Raw genomic sequence first — 22177 nt, 5'->3', positions numbered from 1 at the left:
CTGCGGTACACTCTCTCCTGTAGACACACTTAATCCATCCAATCCCTAAATTACATAATTCCATTCATTCTCAGAGTAATAACTATAGTATTGCCACAATAATGATGATATAATGTCTGCATTTACAACTTGACTTTTTAAATGCATTATTTTAGTCAACATAAAAGTATTTTATGCTCAATAGAGGCAAATCGAAAAATCAGAGAAATAGATTTTTGGGGTAGATTTACCTGTTTCCCACCATTGAAGGATAATTATCATTATTTACATGTTGCTACATTTCTAGTACATTTCTATGCCTGAAGTTTAATTTGGTTTGTGGAGCAAGAGTCTGTGGTTTGTTTTGTTTTCATTCATTCATTCAACAGGTAATTTATTGAGGTCCCTCCATGTGTCAGAACTGTGCTGTGTGCCTGGGAAATGATGAATAAATAATGAATAGCGGTGGAGCTTACAGACAAGTGGGAAAGACAGATTAAACAAGAAATTACCGGACCGGTAGATGGCCACCAGAGTGGAAAAAGAGGGAGCCCCCCTGCAGTAGGGGCTTAGAATCGTGAGCAAAGTAGAGTTTGCTGCATGGTTCACCTGTTTTCATCACAGTGCTTCTGAGGCCTCAGGTGATCTCTTATTTGTCTATAGGCTTGTGCAGGAGGCGTGATCGATCATGCTATCTGCTTCTCCCTCATGGAGCATGAGTTCCCTGAAGGTCTGGGACTCCACCAGCCTGTTCACAGCTGTAGCCCCCACTCCTGGATCAGGCCTGCCTCTTAAAATGGTGCCCAGCAAACCCAGTTGGCTGGCAGGAGGTTAGTTAGCACATATGGGTTCCCTGCTGTCTTCCTCAAGGCCACGTTTAGTGGTACAGCATATTCTGCCAGAGATTTGGTCCGGAATTCAACACTGGCCGGCCTGGCTCCCAGGGTACAATTTGGGAGCATGCTGTTTTCCCACCTGCATGGGGTTTGTGCTGTTAGGGGTAGGTGCGCCAGCTTGTTCTCACTTGTTTGTGCAGCTGCCCCAGAAACTGCCCAGATTTCACACGCACATGCCATTGTGGCCTCCCGGGTGCTTTCTGTGGCCTTCGATGGCACTGCAGCCCCAAGTACCAGTACCGATGGGTAGCCCTTCCTGGGAGCAGCTGCCCACCTTCCTGGAAAAAAAAAAGAAGAAGAAGACAGCTTCCCCCAGGCCCAGAAGCAACACCCTCCCATCCACAGGTTCCTCTTCACCCTGCTCTCCTGGGTCAGTGGGCAGGAATTGGGGCCAGATTTGTGTGTCTTCCAGGACAAGTGACCAAGAAACCGGAAATTGTTGGTGGGGGATGGGCAAGAGAAGGTTCAAGAAGTGATGACAAAGTCTTAAGTCTTCATTCCCTTTGAGAAAAGGAGAAGATTGCAAGCAAGAAGGTGTGCTTGGGAAAGATGACCCAGGCATACAGTGGGTCAACATTTTAATTACAGGTCTCAGGGGTGGGGTTGCCTACGGAGCCTTTGCTCACGTGTGCCGAAATGTCTGCTCTGAGCTGGCCTCTGACACACTGCTGAGCACACTCGCCCAGGCACCTTCTTGAAGCTGGTGAGGGCAGCCTGTCTGCTGACATCAGATTCAGCGCCAACAACCCATTCAGCGCCGAGCCAGCAGAACCGTGGGCCTTCAAAGCTGCAGGTACCTGCCTAGAGCCCCCCTTTCCATAGACAGCAGGCTCTTCCAGAAAGGCTTTCTGCTTTGACTGATCTGAACGTCGTAACATCCTTTCTTGGCCTGGGTGGAATTTATCACTGGTGTGTTCCACCTTGTTTGAGAGTGAGAGGAGCCCCACTGGACGGTGTCCTCTCAGGGTCAGTTCTTAGTTATTGTGTTGTTGTTATCAGTACTTGTTATTGAACAAGTAGGACAGATTTTGAGAGCAGGGCATGGTTGCCTTTCATACCCCAAACCTCCTCCTCTCCTTTTTTTTTTCCTCCTTGGACCCTTCTGATTCTTCTTTCCTGATGTAGATATTCAAACACTGTATTGCCCCTGCCAGAACCCATTTCTGGGCAATATAAATATTAGTCATTTGCACCATAGTATAAATAAATTTATGTGAGTCAGTCTTTGTATCTTGATTTGGGACTAAACTGCTGTGTCTATTGTTCAAGCATTTAGGGCTTCTGGGCAGGAATAGGAGGAATTTTCGAGGCGGTGGAAGATCATTTACCTCTAAAATAATTTTTAAAAGTGGATATAGTCTCTTTTTCTCTTTCAGAAGATTGGATGTGTTCAGGCATTCTGGCTAAGCTTAAACATAATTTTCAGTTGTTGGCAAGAGAATCCAATGTATCCCCAAGTAGCTAGTGTCAGAAGTGAACTGAATTGTGGGACACGCAGTTGTTGTCAGAACTGGTTCCTGGTGTGGGGAAAAGCCAGAAATGGTGTGAGTTAAAAAAATAATAATAATAAAATAAATAAATAAATAAAGATAAAAAGCTTCATCCCTCAACCAAAGGGCCAAGTTATCTAGAGACACAGGAAGTTGACCGTGGTTTGGAGAGAGACAGTGCCGCTGCCCCTTTCTGTGTCTTTCATTGGTTAACGACCTCAGACTAAGGAAGAGGGAAGGCAAAATGCTAGGTCCATGGAGCCGGCATCCCTATGGTAACCAAGCTCTGACTTCCCGAAACCGTGTGAGGTGGTGACCCGCAGCCTCGGTGGGAAGCCCACTGCGACCTACAGGCCCAGCAGCCGGTGCTTAGGGCTCAGGAGCTTGGTGGTGACGGTGACGCAGGCTATCTGGAAAAGCAGCTCAGGTAGTTGGCAGCCGGCACAGCTCACCCCGTGACCCGGGAACTTGGCTTCCGCTGGGCACGCTGCTGGGTCAGGCAGAGAAGGCCTGGGCTCGGGCCCACACCAGGGCAGCTTCCCCAAAGCGCCAAGAAGTCTTGAAGGAGCATGTCTCTCTGTGTCTGTGCTCAGGCTCGTCATGCCAAGGTGCCGGTTTGGTTTGCAGACTCCGTTTCCCTCAGGCCAGACTCCAGAGAGGGCTGGTTTCTAGGATAGGCAGCTGGCGGTATAGCTCCCGCATTGTCCTGGCCTGAGCCTGCCAGCTCTACTCCACCTGCTGTTTTCACGCCCTTCCAAGCTCCGCCCTCTCCCAGGTGTGCCAGCCTTGCCTCTACTTTGAATAAACACCCAGGCCCAGTAGACTTCCTTTGAGGACTCTTGGGGTATTAGTCATCTTCCTCCGAGATGAGTCTTCCCAGAAGCTGCAAGGCTCTCGTGTTGACAGCATGCAAAAAAGAGGGACGTCCTCGGTAGAGAAACAGGCTACGCGGACCCTCCTCCCTGGCGCCCTTTCCACCTTGTGTCCCTTTGAAGACCTGTTCATTTTCAGGCCTGGCCCGACACGGCTGCCATCACAGTGTCCACCACCCTCCCCCTTCCCCAAGCAGAATGCACATTCCTTCCCCGGGTCCCACCGCAGCTCGTGCTTGTCAGATATTTACAGTCAGGTGCCCACCGCCACAGTCAGGATAGAACAGAATTGCCCCCCAAGTTTCTGCATGATCTTGTAGTCAGAGCCTCCCTGCACCCCAGCCCCTGGCAACCACTGATCTGGTGTCTCCCCAGTGTTTTTGCCTTTGCAAGGACATGCACGTGGATCGGAAAGCATGTAGCCTTTTCACTGCCGAGTACTCATGACATTTTACCCAGATGTCTGCATGGACCTCTTCTGTCCTCTCCTGATAGCTGGGTGTTTTTCTGTCTGGTTCCTCGGTGCACAGCCGAGCCCGTCCAGGGCCGGCCTGTGCCTTGCCTGCCTCTGTGTCCCCAGCCCACACGTAGTAGGCCCGTGACAGAGCCTGGGCCAGGGCAGCTGGGCACTGCCTCGCCAGGGGCTCCGGCGCTCTCCAGGCCCGGGCTGCTCCCTGCTCCGTCTGTTCAGCAGGCGACCTGGGCAGATGGGGCTGGGTGGTCTGGCCTTTTGTAAACCGCTCCCCCCCTCAGTTTGGTGTCTGTGATGGGCAGGGTGCCAGCACTTGCTGGGGGGCTTTGGCGGGTTCTCTCTGGATCCCCCGACTCTCTGGGGCTCCGTGTCATGAGTTACTGGGAGTGTGTCTGGCCTAGTTCCTCCTAGGCCAGAGAAGCCCTCTCTGGGCCTTGTTTTCACTGAGTCACAGCTGCCCTAGCTTGTTAGTTAAAAATAGGCCTGGCATGCCCGCCCTGTGACAGGCCCTCCCCACCTCAGGCTGACACCGGAATGCTTACGTAAATATTTGTAGGAGCTCAGGTTGGGATCATTTCTATTCCAGGATCTTCTTGCCTCGACTCCTGGAGCAGTGAGGGGACGGGGTGGCGGGAGAGTGCCCCGGCACGCGTTGGGGTGGCCGTACAGTATTTGGGCAGTGGCTGGAGTTCAGGGTGGTTCCTAGAAGCCAGTGGAACTGGTTGGCCATTCGCTGTAGTGACAGTGGCTCAGCTGAAAGTCCAGTTTGGAATCAGACTGACCGGGGTTGTTCAAACCCCATTTCCACTCCTTGCTGGCCCGTGGTCTTAGACAACTTACATGACTCCTGAATGCCAGTTTCTCCGTTGTGCGTTATCTACCCCGCTCGGGCGGTTGTGGGAATTAAATGATCACATGTGTAAAGCGCCTGACAGGACCCAGCATCGTTTAGTGTGGCTGCTACTATGGGCACCTCTAGTCTTGCCAGCTGCTGTGCCAGCAACCATTGCACCTTTGCATGGGACATCTAAGGGAAGAGCTAGAAGTTCTGAAAGGACAGCGGAGTGTCCACATGCATGCCCAGGACTCTCCAGTGCTGCTCAGATCTCACCATTGTTGGGTTCAGCCTCTACAGTGTCCTTAAATCACTTCAGCAGCTGCCCAGTAGGGCTGGTAACTCAGGACTCACCAGCCGCAAGAGGACAGTAACCGAGCTTAAAATAGAAGTGTCCCTGAGGGCTGCGCAGGCCCCTGGGGAAAGGCCCAGCAGTGTCTGCCCACCCAGGCAGAGCCGGACTCTGGGCATCGGGGCTGCAGACCTTCCCCCACCCCGAGAGGCAAGCCAGGCTTCCTTGGTCCAGAAGTCCTGAGGGTACGTGTCCTGTCTCGCCCACCGCTCCTGGCCAGAGGTTACGGAGCCGCCCTCCGAGAAAGCAAGCCGGGAGGATGTTGGAAGCTAGGGGTCTGGTGGTGGCCGGCACCAGAGGCCTGGCAGGCCAGCGAGCGGGGTGGGTTGGACTAGTTCTGGCTTTGGTTTCAGGGTGTGAGGGAGCCACTGGGAGGCATTTTTAAAGGTGGAAAGTGAAGCCGGGCTGTCTAAGAGGGCAGATTAGGAGAGGCTAGGCCAGGCTATTTGGCTGATGTTTTTTGTTTTGTTTGTTTGTTTTTTTGATTGTTTTCTTTTTGGTTAATCCTCACTCGAGGATATTTTTCCCATCGATTTTTCTTTTTTAGGGAGAGTGGCAGATAGAGGGAAAGACAGAGAGAAACATCACTGTGAGAGAACTACATCGATGGTTGAGGAGCACTGACTAGGGCAGGCCGGGGAGGAGCCAGCAACCAAGGCACGTGCCCTTGACTGGAATTGAACTCGGGACCCTTTGGTCCGCAGGCCGACGCTACATCCACTGAGCCAAACCGGCTAGGCCTTGTTGTGTTTTGTGTGTGTTTTTTAAGGCCCCAAACAGTCATTGTGTCTGAATATAAGTGTGTCAGAAGCCAACCAGGGGATGCCCACAGAGCAAGGCCCACACCGAAAGGTCAAGCCCTCCCCATTGCAGGAAGATGCCCAGACGGGGCAACTTGGTGCTCAGAGCAGCACCCCTCTGCTGTTTGTACATTGTGTCTGACTGCTGCTTCCTCCCCGTGCAGGTGCCACCATGGAGTCTGACTTCTGCTGACCGGACCCAGGCAGGAGGGCACAGCCGAGACCGCGGCCTGTAGCCAGTCGCCATGGCTTCCCCCAGCGCGGAGAGCCAGCTCCAGAGGATCATCCGTGATTTGCAAGGTACGGTCAGGCCGCCAGGCATGCGGGTTTGGTGTGGAGGGAGCTGTGACTGTGCTTTTGCTTTTGCGGTTGAAGTTCAGCCCTTTCATCTGTGTTCACACAGGGAGGGGTGGGGGGGGGGGACATTGATTGGAGCGCTCAGGACACAACATATTGAAATATTCGGGGCTCAGCTGTCCATCCTGTAGGGCTGGGAGAGCCCACGGGCCCTCCTCTCTGGGCACTGTAAGGGCACTCTGTAAACAAAATCAAATACTCCTCTCCAGATCCGGGTCTGGTGTGTGTGTGTGTGTGTGTGTGTGTGTGTGTGTGTGTGCGCGCGCGCGCGCGCCTGGCTGAAGCACGGTCTCTGGGCTCTCTCTGATGGAGAGGGGGAGGAATATTCTCCTTCCCTCTGAGCAGGAAGACCAGACACCGGTCTTTCTTGTTTTGCTGTCTCGCCTGCTGGCAGTGGGCAGGTAGCCTCTCCTGGACGAACTCCCGGAGCTCCGGTTGTGGGCCTGCTGCTCCTAGGCATCGCCAGGAGCAGTGACCGAGCCTGAGGCTGCAGAAGGAAGGCCTTTGCCACCCCACCCCCACCCCACCCCCACCCCAAGCGCTCAGTGCACAGCAGTGACCTGACCTCTCTGCCAGCTCCTCGTCTGTAAAATTCTACGCTGTCCTTACTCTTTTTCACGTTTTAACAGCTCTCACGTTGGGAACATCTTAAAATCAATTGCGTCTGAGATTTGTTGAAATAAGGCACTTCCTGCCTCACATGGCTACATTAAAGGGGAAAGACTTGCAGAGGCCTGGCCTCTAGCTGGGTCCCCATTAATAGAAGCAGGTACTGTTGTCATTCTTGCGATTGTCTCATTACTCTTTGCACATTCTGGGTCTTCTTGAAGCCTGGACTTCCCCGTCCTGAGTGGTGAGGTGATAGTGAAGAACCACAGAAACATGGCCAGAACGAAGGACAAGGCTTTCTACACAGTGCGGATTCGGGCAGCCAGTGTTAGGGGACTGCTCAATGATACATCCACCAAGCAGTACGAGGCCTGCATGGTGGGCCTGCAGGGATGGCCCAGAAAAATGCCCACCCAGGGAGCTGTTGCAAGGTGCCTGTGGGCTCTGGGGACACCTTAGCGCCTTCTGGCTTGGCCTTACGTCCCTGGATGGGGACACAGCACTTCACTTTTGCGAGGTGCTTCGCCATCACCGACCGCTGCCGCCTCGTCCCGGTTATCCTGCTTGTCCCCTGGAGGTTGGCCTCCACCTGGTTATGTGTTCCTGTTTGTTGTCTTAAAGATGCTGTGACAGAGCTAAGCAAAGAATTTAAGGAAGCAGGGGAACCCATCACAGATGACAGCACCAGCTTGCATAAGTTTTCTTACAAACTTGAGTACCTCCTTCAAGTAAGTGACTCTGTAACATGGTGATTTCTGCTCTGTTGTCTTGTTTCCCTGATGGGTGACTCATCAGCTTTGAGGATGTGGTCCAGAAAGCTCAGTGGAGCCATTAGGCCATCCTGCTTAGACCGAAGGTCAGAGCAGTCCCCATCGAGAGCTCGGGCCTCCTAGTGCCATCCTCTGGGGATCTAGCAAGTTGCCCCTTAGGATGATTTGGGAATCCAGAACATTCTTTAGAGACTTAGGTCAACTTAAGGCAGGTAGCAAGGTTCCTGTATAGCAGGGATCTTAATTTGGGGCAGTCACGTCCCCTTTTGAAAATCAGGTGAAAGCTATGGAATCTCTTCCCAAACAGACATGCATATGTGAACACACCAGTCACATTTTGCAGGAGCATGTGGGCCTCTGAAGGTTATCCAGTGGCCTGTGTTGTGGTCCGTAGGCCAGCAGCACCAGCTCACCAGGAGCAGGCTGGAAATGGACGCTTGGTCCCCACTCTGAGGTCAGCCCAGGGAGTGGGTTTTTTTTTTCCGCTCCCTCGCAGCCTAATGCTTGTGTCCGCTGGTTCAAGTGCACAGACCAGAGAACTCTGCAGATGCAGAAAAGTCCATCAACTACAACAGGAAGGAAATGGACTGATATGTTAACAGAAGTTAATCTTAGGCATTATAATCTTTTCTATTTTTAAAAAATATTATTTATTTTTATTGATTTCAGAGAGGAAGGGAGAGGGAGAGAGAAACATCAATGATGAGAGAGAATCATTGATTGGCTGCCTCCTGTACGACCCCCTACTGGGGTTCGAGCCCACAACCCAGGCATGTGCCCTTGACCAGAATCGAACCCGGGACCCTTCAGTCCGCAGGCCGACGCTCTATCCACTGAGCCAAACCAGCTAGGGCATCTTTTCTATTTTTTAAAATCCAGATTTCCTAACATACCTGCATGTCTTCTATAGTCAGAAAAATAAATGCTATAAGATGTTGTGTTATAGAAAGATATGCCAAACATTTTGAGCACCATTAGTTTTCAGCGTCACATCCCACCAAGGGATACGGGATGAGAGCCCGCTGGAGGGTGCCCCAGCCTGTTCTGTTTTACATTGTGAAGATAGTTATGGACTTTTTTTCTCATGTAGCCTCTTTAGGTTTTGGATTTGAAATGACTCATAGCTGACACTTACTTGAATTCATTGTATGTGTATTGACACTTGGGTAACATGATAAAATCCTAACTCATTTCCCTAAATTGAGACCTAGTTAACACACTTCATGTTGCCCTTAAGACTTTTCACTTGTATTTCTTTGTCATAAGTTGTTACATATCTCTATCAAGGCTGTTACTAGCAGGCTTTGGTGGTCTTCCACCCAACTCTACGCATAGAGATCTCTTCAAGAGATAAATCTTTTTGGGGGGTGGGGGGTGGATGGGCTTCTATTCCTGAATCTTAATAGCTGTATGACCTTGAACTAGTTGCTTAACCTCTCCCAGCCTCAGATCCCCTATCTGTAAATTGGGGATTAAAACACCTTCATTTGACAATAAATAGAAATAATGCCTGTAAAGGGCCTTGCCCAGTGCCAAGCAACCAAGAAGCTGTTGTTATTTATCATTTAATGAGATGAACAGCAGTGGGTTTGGACCGCCTCTCTCTGTCCCTTCCCCTACCCAGTTCGATCAGAAGGAGAAGGCCACCCTCCTGGGCAACAAGAAGGACTACTGGGATTACTTCTGTGCCTGCCTGGCCAAGGTGAAGGGCGCCAACGATGGGATCCGATTCGTCAAGTCTATTTCCGAGGTAAGCAGAGCAGCCAGGGACCCCGCGTCTTCCTGTCACCGGTCTTCAGCATCTCCTTACAGAGACCTTTGCTTCAGACAGTCAAGTGAGGAAGTGGGGTTACGGGTGGTGAAGTGAAAACATCGGCCCAGGTACACTCAGTGCCCATTGTCAGCACAGGGAAGCCGCCCACACGAGCCTTCACCCAGCGGCCCTGTTACCAGACCGCAGCCCACGCTTAACAGCGGGCTGTTCACACCGTGGGCTGCCCGTGGGCCCCCGGAGGGGTGCAGCACCTTCTGAAAGCATCGGTTTCTTAGATAAATTCTTCATGTTTGCTGGGCTGTTTGCCTGCAGGTTTTCCAGAAACCTTAGATTTGAAATGAAGAGAGTGATGTGGGATCTTAAGAGACATTAAACGCCGGTGTGCTAAGCAGCTTTCCACGTTCAGTTCTGAGCCCCTAGAGCAGAATGCCGTGGCTCCTCTGTTTTGCAAAACTCCAGAACCATCTCTCTGTTTCTATCTCTCTGTCTCTTTTTCTTCTGTCTCTCCCCCATCTCCCACTCCTGAGGATTCTCTTTTTCTCTCATAAGCCTAGTCCCGTGGTTGGCAAACTGCAGCTCGCGAGCCACATGCGGCTCTTTGGCCCCTTGAGTGTGGCTCTTCCACAAAATACCACGGCCTGGGCGAGTCTATTTTGAAGAAGTGGCGTTAGAAGTTTAAGTTTAAAAAATTTGGCTCTCAAAAGAAATTTCAATCGTTGTCCTGTTGATATTTGGCTCTGTTGACTAATGAGTTTGCTGACCACTGGCCTAGTCCATCTGAGAGTAAGAACTTTACATATTAGGGAGCAAGTGACCCCCTGGATTTAGAGCAGGAGGCCTAGAGGATTTGAACATTTCATCTTCTCAGCGTCTTGTCTGTAAGTTTAAAGATACTTTAAAGGCAGCACCGTGCTCCTTGGCTGGCCTCCTGCAGAGACCGCAGAGTCAGGTGACCCCAGAGTCAGGTGCTCCTGGGAGAATTCCTTTCCAGCCCTGGAGCCAGATGGTTTCTTCTTATAGAGAATGACAGATAGGCTGGCATGAGTGCTGGGCATTTTCCACCAGCTGCACCTCTGACATCTGAGATCATGAAAGATTCCGCCGTGGAGGAGTTTGTTCTGCCAGTGTCTTTAATGTCCGCGTAGCGCAGGGTCTTGTGAGATCTTGCCTGGTGGGCCACTCGGGTCTGTGATGTAGAGCAGTGCTTGCTGCACCCCAAATCCGGAGGGGGTGCTCAGTGATGCCCTCCTCTCCATACGCCTAGGAGTTCCCTTGCACTCCATCTCCCACTCCTCACAGCAACTGCAGCCTGCGACCGCTGACCGCCAACAGCTCCAGTCTGGAAGTACATTTAGTTTAATCCTCAATGCCCAGGGTTATGGAACGCTTACATCTATTCTCTAGCTGGCTCTTATTCTTTACTCACAACGCAGTCAGACCTTTCAAGGCCAGGAATCTGTCTTCTAGAAGCAAAAGCGTTCCCTGCTTGCACAAACGTTGTTGGGTTTCTGGGGGCTGACATAGGCTCCCCCGCCCAGAGGGTGCAGTCCTCTCATCTGTTGAGGTCTCTGCTCTCTGGGCACCACTGAGCTTGGGATGTCACTGGGCAGGATGGGCTGCAGGTACTTGGGTTAATTTAATCAACAGTCAAGTGCCGTCCCGGCCAGTAAGCCAGAAGGTAAAAGTTCATGGGCAAGAGCATCGCTGGGCCCCTCTGGCCCCTTTGGGCGGAGGCAGCCATTTGGACCAAAGCAGCCGAGGGCTCTGACCCACCACTTCTAGAGGGTCAGGAGGGGCTCACGCTGGGCTCCGCACCGCCCCACGATGGGCAGGAGCAGAACCTGCGCTCAGCTTGGTTGTCAGGCTCCTGGCACATGGCCCGGCGTAAAGTGGAATCAGCTCTTGTGTACCTTGCAGACTTCCTGTCCTTCACTGCTGCTGTATCGCGTCCTGGTAGACTGCATGTGAGTTCTGATTAATTGCTAACAAATTTCAGGAATTAGGCCATAAAAGCGGACCCAGGATCTAAAAAAATAGAAAATAAAATAGCTAGGCAGTATTTTCATTTGTGATACAAAGGAACTACTCTTCTCTTCCCTAAGGGATGTTTAAAAAGACCTTAAAATAAATAGCTCCTTTTCTGTACATAAAACACACTCTGTTGATAGGCCTGGTTAAAAACAAGACTCACGTGTTTTCCATTAAAAAAATAAGTGTCCCAAATGCTGTGACAGTGGCTCTTTCGCTCATAAAGACAAGCCGCTCGCTGAGAGCTCACAGACCCGGCTGTCCTGTGCGGTTGACGCGGTTCCATGGGGCCGGGGGGTGAGTGTCTATGTGGCCGGCACTCTTCGCTTCACCGCACCCGGCTCAGCTGTTCTCGCTGCCGAGTTCCCTGCCGTCACCACTGAACACTTTGTTCTGACTTCACTCCTCAGTGGCAAAAGTGTTTGGACATAGTGGGGTCATCAAGGTCCCCCCACAGGCATCTGTCACAGCCAAATGACTGCAGACAGGCCACGGCGGTTTTATAAAGCCAGGCCAGGCTGCCACCACCTCCCCCCAGGCATCCTGACTTTACCCCAAACCCACAAAGCTGACATGGAAAAACGTCTTACAGTCTTCGTGATTCTTGAGGTTTCACACCTTTTTATTTTTTAAAACGACTTCATGTTGTGGTATCATCTCCTTAAGTCAACCGTGAGAAGTCGGATAGCTCTGAGCTAAACGGTGCCTGGCCTTCTGGGGCCGAACCATCGGCAGTATGAATCCTGCTTTGCTCCTGGTCTCTCATGGCTTCTGTGGCTGTCCTCTAGGTCTTGTCCATCTTGGCTGCTTTGTGTCCCCAGCTGGCCGAGTCTGGCCAGCACACTCCCTCTCCACAGCAAGCTTCCCGAAACCTTTAGAAACCATGTTTTGTTACCGCGGGGAGAGGCTGTGAAGACAGTCCCATGCCCAGGCCCTCCATCCCGCTCCTACACCCTGAAATAGAACCGCGCGCCTTTTCCGTGACCCCCGCGTAGCTGGGCCACCTAGACGCACCCCTGCTTTCCCAGCCTGGACCCCTGCTGACTAAATGAGAAACCCACCGGGAAAGCGTCGGCCATAGGTGCCCTTCGCTGCTGGTTCCTGAGGGTGCAGAGGAGGCAGTTACACCGTCATTAGAACTTTCAAAAGTCCCCTTACACACCCTGCCCTTCGCCCTCCCTCCCCCTCCACAAGGGCTCCAGCCAAGCCCTGTAGGCCTCCTCCGCCCAACAGCCAGACTAGCCACGCTGACCAGCTCTCGCTCAGGCTCACTTCTGCTGTGAGAAGTCTTTATCGGCCTCCAAGTTTCATTCTGAATATTCCTAATTAAATCATACAGTTCTTCTCTGACTCCAAACCCAGAGACTCTGATAGAGTAGAGGAGGGACAGGGGCACCCCAGTGGAACCCACAGGTGTTCGGAGCCTCGTGAGCACATCTTTCTGAACCTGTCTAGGTTACTCTATAGGCTATCCTATAGGTTATCCTATAGGCTATTCTCGGATGGAGGCCTGGAAGAAGGCGACTCACGTCAGGCCTCGCTCTGGGGGATGATGTTATCAGATGTTTGTGTCCTTGGAGGGACATGAGTGAAGCCAGTGTATAGGGTGGAACTGGGTGACGTGGTCTGCGCTGTTTCTGTTTTAGGCAGGCCATCTACGGGTGCTCACAGACATGCGCCATTATGACTTAGGCTAACAGTTCTGCATCCCCGTGCCATCTTTTTCCAGCTCCGGACATCTCTGGGGAAAGGCAGAGCATTTATCCGCTACTCGCTGGTGCACCAGAGGCTGGCAGACACCCTGCAGCAGTGCTTCATGAACACCAAAGTGACCAGGTAAATGCCGACAGCTCTGGGTTGACCCTGGCATTCACAGGTGAACCAAAGTCCCTGGTGAATGTGATGACACCTGCGCTGCAGTGTCTGTCCTTGTGGCACAAGCCGAGCCCTCCCACATCTGTCATCCTCTTCCCCCCCGCCCCCCACAGTCCTTGACACGTGGGGGGCAGGGAGCACTGAGTGTTGACAGGTGAGGAAGATGAGGCGCAGGGAGATGCTAAATGCCCCTCCCCCGCAGGCTCCCCATGCTGAGTCTGAGTCCTAGAGCAGGAGCGTGGGTCCAGGTTGACCAGCAGTTTTCCCTGGGGGTGGCATGGCCTTGGTGCAGGACATGAGTGGACACACCCCACCTGTCACCCTGGCCTGTCTGCAGAATCACCTGTGGGGATTTGAGCCCCGCTGAGCCTGGGCCTCACTGAGGTAACTGCCCCTGCCAGGCACATCTGGGCTCCCTGGAGGTGGTGATGGGCACCAGTGTGGGAACCTTTGTGCCACTAGTGAATGACGCCTGGGGTGGGGGAGGGGTTGAGTGTGTAAAGCAAGTGGAGTGAGTGTGTCAGACCAGGACCCCTCTTCCAGCTCTGCCTCCCTCTCCCTAGGGAATGTGCCTCCAGGTAATCAAAGAAATCATTGATGAATTAAAAAAAAAAAAAAAAAGAACTGTTGGGGGAACATACTTTGTTTCATTTTGTCACCTTCACTTTTTACACCAAGATGGCGCTCAACACGGCACCCCGCTGAATCCTGACAACCACACCAGGAGGGTGGGGCTGAGGACATGGGCTTAAAGAGGGGGGAACATACTTTGTTTCATTTTGTCACCTTTAAGGATTTGCCTAAAGGTGTATTTCTCACACATGTGACACGTGAGGGGCTTTGTGAATTCATGTGAGGTGAGAGAATCTTCATACATTTGATTTGCAGGCTGTTTTGTTCTAGTCTTTTGATGAGAACAGCTTGGCTTCCAGTGTTTAGGAAGCCAAGTTCACGGGCATCAGCCAAGTAGCTCTTTAAACTCAGCAGTGTGTCCTTTTAAATTCTTCCTGCTCCAGGAAGTGAACAGCGGACACCACACAGTGCAGATCTTTTGTTCTTTGTCTTTTAAATTGGTGTCAGGACAGAAATTAGCAGTGAGGTCGAAGTCCTGTAATGAATTCTCCAGGGGGAATTGCAGATGAGACAAAAAGGAAGTGTTCTGTCCTCTACAACTACTCTTTCTGGGCAAGTAATTGAGATTTAAGGTTTCTCATATCCTTTTTGGGAAATAGATATGAGAAAAGGATATGAGAAATAATATCAAATAATATCTGATCTAACAGAAATAATAACTGTATAAGTATCTAGTTCATCTCAGAAATTTCTGTGAAGAGCAGGCTTATAGGGGAGTTAGGAGCTGCAGTGAAAATCACATGGGGTGGGGGGAGCATGTGTCTGTCTGTCTGTCTGTTTACCTTACTGTGTTAGAATTGGATGGGGCAGCGCCATGCTGAGAGGACCGAATTCACTCTTTCCTTTCCTGCATTTCCTGTAACCTCACCTTGTATGTTTCCCTGCAGTGACTGGTACTATGCCCGAAGCCCCTTTCTGAAGCCGAGGCTGAGCTCTGACATTGTGGGCCAGCTCTACGAGCTCACCGACGTTCAGTTTGACCTGGTGTCCAGGGGCTACGACTTGGACTCGGCCTGGCCGACGTTTGCCAGGTATTGTAAAGAATGGCTTGGTTTAAAAGATGGGCATGGAGGGATGTTTGAAGTTTTAGAAATTGCCACCAGTCTACTCAAAGCACCTTTGTACTCAGCACCTTTGTATGCTCAGTAAATATGTAAAGCTTCGCCACTCTTATGCCTGTTCATTGTACAGACTTTGTTGAACTGTGACTCACTAAACATTGGAAGGCTCCAACCTTAAGCTGACCTAATTGGCCAGGTGGCATGAGTGGAAGTGCATATGCAAAAGCCAAGGTTTTAAATGTGAAGGGACTGTGTGCCAGTCTGGGGAGGAGCGGGTGGGCCTTTACCCGTTCGTGTTCTTAGAGGTTATGGAGGCTCCAGGCAGGAAGAGGGAGTGGAAGCTACAGCCCAGCCATGGAAGGGTTGCTGGGAAGGTTGGCACGTTTTCACTTTTTACACCAAGATGGCGCTCAACACGGCACCCCGCTGAATCCTGACAACCACACCAGGAGGGTGGGGCTGAGGACATGGGCTTAAAGAGGGGGGACTTGCCCAAAGTCACACAGCTGGTGGGCAGCAGAGGCAGGGCCTGCACCGCACTCCCCAGGACAGCCACCTGACTCGAAGCAGGTCTGTGAAGCAGTGAGCATGAGCCCCTAAGCACAGTGTGGCCTTTATGTACCACGTTCCTCACTAGCAGACAGACTGAGGCAGGCACCAAGAGTTAAGGACAATTTAAACCAAAAATTGGGAAATACTGTGCTCACTTGGTTGTTGTTTGGCACTGGGAGGAAAGCCGTCATGTTTAAACTTTAGCAGCAGACCGATGTGGATGTGCCCTTTGGTGGACACTTTCTTACACTCTGTCTCGGAGGGCATTGTCTCCCCCCCAGCCCCCCACCTAGTTTCCGTGCACGTGTGTGAGCTTCCTGCTGTGATACAGGTGTGTCTGTTCTGTGCCCCGCAGGAGGACACTGGCCCCCGGCTCCTCTGCCTACCTGTGGAAACCCCCCAGCCGGAGCTCCAGCATGAGCAGCTTGGTGAGCAGCTACCTGCAGGTAATGCCGGAGAGGCTGGGGTTTCCCCACCGCAGCGTCAGCCAGGGTGTGTCCTTGCCCCTCGCAGCTCAGGGCGATGTTCTCAGACACCTTTGTTCCGGCCAGAGCAACGAACCCTCAGTTACACCCAATATTTTCCAGAGTCCTGGTTTTTATGACCAAATAGAGCTTAGGCCTCTTAAAAAGTAAATTCTTTTAAAAGCGTTAAGGTATTTGAAAAGAAGCAGGTTAACATTCTGGTTAAAAGCGGCTGAGTCAGATCCCGACTGTCACCTACCAGCCGTGCCCCAGGAAGATGCCTGACCCTCTGGAAGCGTCAGCTCTCTCGCCCATCCGAAGGGGATCGAAAAATCAAAAATCACCGTAATTGAGCGGGTGGTGGTTGTGCGGGTGGGTGCGGGAGCACGTGTACTGTGCGTGAGGGCTTCACACAGCAAGTGCTCAATAAATGCTAGTGGGTCGGTTAATTTTTGTAGTTTTGGTAGAAATGTGAATGTGTCAGAGTTGTATATAGTTTTGTGGGAAAGGCTGCTGGAATTTTTCAACAAAATAAAACAAAGGGACTCAACATAAGCAGCATTAAGAGTAGAAAATCGACTAATCCTTTACCCTGTTTTGTGGTCTAATCACCACAGGAGTTGTGGGCATAGTGCAATGGTGGACAGTAGTTTAAGTTATGTAAGTTAAGTTAGTAACCCTTTTATGTCACTAATGCACAGGAAGTTGAATGGGAAGCAAGTTCTGAGTCTCGGGGCGCTCACGTGTGTGGCCCTGGGTCTTCAGGGTGTGCTGCTGGCAGGTGCTGTGAGCAAAAGGGTCCTCGTCCTTTGAATAGCTCGATGGACTAACCTTAGGTCATGTAATTGCTATATTTTTACTTCTGTTCTCATTAAACTCTAAAGCTTTTCCAAATAGCCACGTAGCTTCATCCCAAAGCCATGTTTTTGTGTCTCCCCCTTTCCCCCCCGCCCCCAGACTCAAGAAATGGCCACCAGCCTTGACCTGAACAGCCCCTTGAATAACGAGGCCCTGGAGGGCTTTGATGAGATGCGGGTGGAGCTGGACCAGCTGGAGGTGCGGGAGAAGCAGCTGCAGGAGCGCATTCAGCAGCTGGACCGAGAGAACCAGGAGCTGCGGGCAGCCGTCACCTCACAGGGGGAGCAGCTCCAGGTGGAGAGGGAGAGGGCCCGCTCTGCCGCCGAGGACAACGTCCGCCTAACGCGCATGACGGCCGAGCTGCAGAAGCAGTGGGAGGTCACCCAGGCCACACAGAGCACCGTGCAGGAGCTGCAGAGGTGCCTGCAGGCCCTGGAGCCAGGCCCCGCGGAGAAGGAGGGGGATTCCCACTTGGCCCTGCGGCGGCTGGAGCCCATGCTGCAACGCCTGGCACAGGAGCTCGAGGCCACACGGGACGCGCTGGGCAGGAAGGACCAGCTTTCAGCTGATGTCCCAGGTCCGGGCATGGCTGAGCAGAAGGCAGATGTGGCACCGGACACAAAGGGGCAGCCAGAGCTCGACCCCAGTGCCTCGGCCCTGGCGATCCAGCAGCTGGGGGAGAAGCTTCATGCCCTAGAGCAGGAGAGCACCAAGGTCCAGGAGCTCAACAGGCAGCAGAGCGCGCAGCTGGAGCAGCTGGCCAGGGAGCTGCAGCTGAAGGAGGAGTCCCGTGCCGGCCTGGAGCGCGTCGTCAGGGAGATGGCCTCGCTGCAGGAAGAGCTGTCCGCGAAGAGGAAGGAGGCCACCCAGCTCCGGCGCCGGCTGCAGGAGTCGCTGGCCCACATGAGCACCATGGAGGAAGAGCTGGCAGAGGTGAGGCAGGTCGAGCGGCGGCAGCGCGAGGAGAAGGAGCTGCTGCAGCGCGAGGCCAGGTCCCTGACACGGCAGCTGCGGCTCCTGGAGACGCAGCTGGCACAGGTGAGCCAGCGCGTGAGCGACCTGGAGGAGCAGAGGAAGCAGCTCATCCAGGACAGAGACCGCCTCAACGAGAAGGTGGGGACGTTGGAGCAGCTGGCAGCGCAGCCAGGCACAGGCCTGCCCGTGGTGGCGGAGAGCAGTGAGGTGCTGGCCCCCCAGGATTCTGCCCTGCAGGAGGGACCGACGGATGGTACTACGGTGCAGGTGAGCGGCCGGGAGGAGGAGCTGCGGCAGGCCAACATGGAGCTGGAGAAGGAGCTGCAGAGCGTGATGGCCCGTAACCAGCGCCTGGAGGACAAGCTGCAGGCCCTGCAGGTGGATTACCAGGCCCTGCAGAAGCGGGAGGCAGCCATCCAGGGCTCCCTGGCCTCCCTGGAGTCCAAGCAAGCCAGCATCCGGCATATGGGTGACCAGATGGAGGCCAGCCTCCTGGCTGTTGTGAAGGCCAAGGAGACCATGAGGGCCCACATGGCCGAGAAGGAGGCTGCCCTGCAGAGCAAGGAGGCCAAGTGCCAGCAACTGCGGGAGCAGATGGAGCAGTGCCGGCAGCTGGCAGAGACCCGGGAAGGGGAGCTCAGGGCTTTGGAGAGCCAGTGCCAGCAGCAGACCCAGCTGATCGAGACCCTCAGAGCAGAAAAAGGCCAACAGGGGCTCAGCCCACCTCAAGAAAATGCATCCCAGGAGCTAGCTGCCCAGCTGGCCCTATCTCAGGCGCAGCTGGAGGTCCATCAGGGGGAGGCTCAGCGAGTGCAGGCTGAGGTGGTGGACCTCAAGGCCAAGCTCCAGGCAGCCCTGGGTGACCGAGAGATGGTGCAGAGCCAGCTGAGTGTGACTGAAGCAGCTCTGCAGGAGCACAAGGCCCTTGTGCAGCAACTGAAGGAGCAGAACGAGGCCCTCAACAGGGCCCATGTCCAGGAGCTGCTGCAGTGCTCAGAGCAGGAAGGGGCCCTGCAGGAGGAGCGGGCCCAGGAGGCCCATCTGAGGATGGAGGAACTCCAGGCCCTGCAGGAGGAGCTGTCCCAGGCCAAATGCAGCTCCCAGGAAGCCCAGCTGGAGCATGCCGAGCTACAGGAGCAGCTGCACCGGGCCAACACCGACACCGCCGAGCTCGGCATCCAGGTCTGCGCGCTGACCGCGGAGAGGGAGCGGATGGAGGGCGTGTTGGCCTGCACCGTCCAGGAGCTCCGGGACGCCAAAGAGGCAGCCGCCAAGGAGCTCAAGGTCTTGGAACACCAGGTGGCGGGGCTGCAGCGAGAGAAGGAGAGCTTGCAGGAGAAGCTGAAGGCGGCCGAGGAGGCAGCTAACTCACTGCCTGGCCTGCAGGCCCAGCTGACCCAGGCCGAGCAGCGGGCCCAGGGCCTTCGGGAGACTGCACACCAGGAGCTTGACACCCTCAAGTTCCAGCTGAGCACCGAGATCATGGACTACCAGAGTAAACTTAAGGTAATCCTGCCTTGGCCATGGGCTGCACCTGTCTCCTGCGGCACGACCTGGTGGGTTCATGAGGGGATAGGACGCACCTTCAGCCACGGGCACATGAGGACCCAGGGGTTTGTAGTCCCGTCCCGTCATCATAGCTCACAGCATCCTATCTGCAGGAACATGCTAGGGGCCCAACATTGGGGAATGATGCCTTAGCCCAGAAATCTAAACTCAAGGCCATGGCGCACAGGCTTTGCCCACAGAATTTATTTTTAATTAATAGTCAACTTTCAAAAGCAGGATGTTTACACATTTACTTTGGGCACTTTTTTTAAAATCTTGATAGATTCTTTTTTTTTTTTAAATATATTTTTATTGATTGTAGAGAGGAAGGGAGAGGGGGAGAGAGAGAGAGAGAAACATCAATGATGAGAGAATCATTGATCTGCCTTCTGCACGCCCCTACTGGGGATCGAGCCTGCAACCCTGGCATGTGACCTCCTGATTCATAAGTCGATGCTCAACCACTGAGCCACACCGGCTGGGCTGAAATCTTGAGAGATCGTGGCAGCGGTCAGCAGGAGCTGGGCAGGCACTGCCCACATGAAAGGGGCCTGCAGCCTCTGGTATTTTCCTTGCAATCCTTTATGCAGTTACCCAGCCCTTTTGGGCATGTGAGTTTGAGGCCCCTGCCCTAGCCTCTGGGACCTACTGCAGAATGCCAGCAGTCCTGGCTGCCTCGAGGCCTGTGTCTGTCCCTTCAGGTGCCATTCTGACAGCAGGTGCGGTCGGAGGGAACCCACTCAGTTATCACAGGGCCTTGGAATAGATGAGAACAGCGGTTACCACGTGCCTTTGATGCTGCACAAAGAAAAGGAGTTAAAAGTGAGGACAGGGATCACTGTTCTCATCTATTCCAAGGGCCCCGTGATAAATCGCATTTGTTTCCCCAGATGTGCCTCCTACTCTGTCGCCCCATGCCACGAAGCTCCATGGGGCTCAGAGGCCACTTTTCCCTTGCAGAAATGAAATTCTAAGTTTGGGGACCAAGCTAAGCCTCTCAGTAAACTTGAGAGAGTTTTATTACCAATGAAGCCTGACGCTTACTGAGTTTGGGGGGAAAGAGAGAGGTAGCTTGTTTTTACCCATTTGGGGAATGTGGCTGGGGAGGCTCAGAGCAAGAACCCCACTTCTGCGATCCCTTTCTCGTTCTCTCCAGACTGCCAGCGAAGAGTGCAGGAGCCTCCGGGGACAACTTGAGGTACGAGGCCAGCAGCTGCGGGCCGCCAAAGAGGCTGTGGGCAAGCTGGAGGTAGGCCTGGCCGGGGAGTGCCCCTCGGGGAGCCCTGATCAGAGGCTGGCACCTGGGAAGGGGAGACCGATGTGGTGGCCTCCAGCTGGTCGTTTCCTCTCTCAGTGTGTGGACCCATCAGGGGCGAGGGGATCTGGTTTGGTTCTCACTGGACCATTGAGGGGCTCCCCATAGGACTTCCCATTCCCAAGCTGAAGGGGTCATCAGTCCACTTTTGCAGACACCCTGAGTTTGTATCATGGTCCCTTTCACTCCCCGGACACCTGGCTGGAGCTGCCAGATGTGTTTTTCACGCGGCCTCTGGCAAGGAAGACATTGTCCTCTGGTCATCCCTGCAGATGTGCTCCGAGTCAGTCAGTCTGAACTGAGCAGGGACAGGGGTGGCGCTGGCACCGCAGTCTTCAGGGCAGTGACCTTTTTCATTGAATCCCGCTCCCTGCCGCCCACCCCCAGCCCCACCCTGGAGAGCCTGACACCTGCCTCCCCTCCAACCACCACAACCAGTTGCCATTGATGCTTAAGGGACATCATTACAAATCGGAGTGTCACACTCCACAAACATAGATCAAAGGTTCTTGGCCTCACTTTAAAACAAACAAACAAACAAAAGTCCCTCCAGTTGGACGGGACCAGCCAGATGGCGAGAGCACAGCCTTCGCTGCATGGCGTCTGACACGTGCTTCTGCGCCTGAGTGTCTCCTCCCTGCCTTCCTGTGCCAGGCCGCCCAGGCGGACATGGGAGAGAAGCTGAGCCGCACCAGCAGCCGCCTCTCGGAGTGCCAGGCCGCCATGCTGAAGAAGGACAAGGAGGGGGCCGCCCTGCGCCAGAACTTGGACAGGTTAGTTACGCGGCCAGGGGCCGTCTTCAGGGAAGGGGTGCTGGGTGCAGTCATTTAGAAAGTCAGCCACTCGTAAAGTTGAAGTTCTTTTTCAAGAAAAGCCACAGACCAGAAAGCGCTTGTGCCGGAAGCATGCCACCGAGAGCCTGGCCGTCGCCACTCACAGCCCTGCGGACCGCAGGCCCTTCCAGTTCCACTTCCACTTCCTTACCCCTGGCAGGCGTATGTCAGTCTGTAGCGTCGTGTTTTGGAAAAAGTAACAGGAAGTGAAAGTTGGAATATAATAATGACAATAAAAGCAGCAGACTCTTCAATAATGCCTGAACTGGAACAGGCACCGTCTTAAATACTTTGCATCTAGTTGCCCATTTAATCCTCCAGCAGTCCAATGAGGGTGGTATTATTTATTCCCATTTTATAGATGGGAAAAATGAGGCTCAGAAGAGTTTATTTGCCCTCCCAGGTCAGACAGGAGGTAAGCGATGGTAGGATTGGAACCCCGACGCTTTTGGCTCCAGAGGTCTGTTTTCTCAACAATATCCGGACAGACCTGTGTTCTGCTTTTCTGTGGGGCACTGGTGTTTGTGTGTGTGCGTGTTTCCCCCGCTGGGGAGGTGCCTCGAGCTCGCCCTCGTTTCCCAAGCTCGTCCTGACAGGGAGCGAGTGTGCCAGGGACCCTGGCCGGCTTGTGTTCCCACAGCCGCTCTGGTGCTGTGTCTGCAGAGCACATCACGCTCTCACCCTTTCCTCGTGGCTTTTTAACCTCACAGTTGGGGCCTCCGTGCGGCCAGCCCCTGCGCCTCCCCGAGCCTCCTCGTCTTCAGGCCTAGGGACCACCTGGAGCACGAGCCCACTGCCTGGCGGTGGGCCCCAGCTCGTCCTGCCCGGG

General features: G+C 53.5%; 1 protein-coding gene across 2 annotated transcripts in view; it reads left to right on the top strand.

Moving 5' to 3' along the window:
• Window positions 1-22177, top strand: part of FYCO1 (FYVE and coiled-coil domain autophagy adaptor 1) — a 68337-nt gene that overhangs the window by 4417 nt on the left and 41743 nt on the right. Inside the window, exons 2-10 of one of the 2 annotated variants that reach the window (XM_054729509.1) lie at window positions 5861-5996; window positions 7284-7390; window positions 9057-9182; window positions 12964-13070; window positions 14630-14773; window positions 15711-15801; window positions 16777-19158; window positions 20357-20398; window positions 21170-21288. In XM_054729509.1, the coding sequence (XP_054585484.1) occupies window positions 5942-5996; window positions 7284-7390; window positions 9057-9182; window positions 12964-13070; window positions 14630-14773; window positions 15711-15801; window positions 16777-19158; window positions 20357-20398; window positions 21170-21288 (3173 nt within the window). In that variant the 5' untranslated portion in view covers window positions 5861-5941. Of the gene's footprint in view, window positions 1-5860; window positions 5997-7283; window positions 7391-9056; window positions 9183-12963; window positions 13071-14629; window positions 14774-15710; window positions 15802-16776; window positions 19159-20356; window positions 20450-21169; window positions 21289-22177 lie in introns of both variants that reach the window. The other variant, XM_008154286.3, reaches the window with a different exon arrangement.

The sequence above is a fragment of the Eptesicus fuscus genome, chromosome 18 (genome assembly GCF_027574615.1).
Source record: "Eptesicus fuscus isolate TK198812 chromosome 18, DD_ASM_mEF_20220401, whole genome shotgun sequence".
Taxonomy (NCBI): Eukaryota; Metazoa; Chordata; class Mammalia; order Chiroptera; family Vespertilionidae; genus Eptesicus; species Eptesicus fuscus.
The sequence above is the reverse complement of the archived record's forward strand: the minus strand, read 5'-3'. Positions and strand labels throughout refer to the sequence as shown.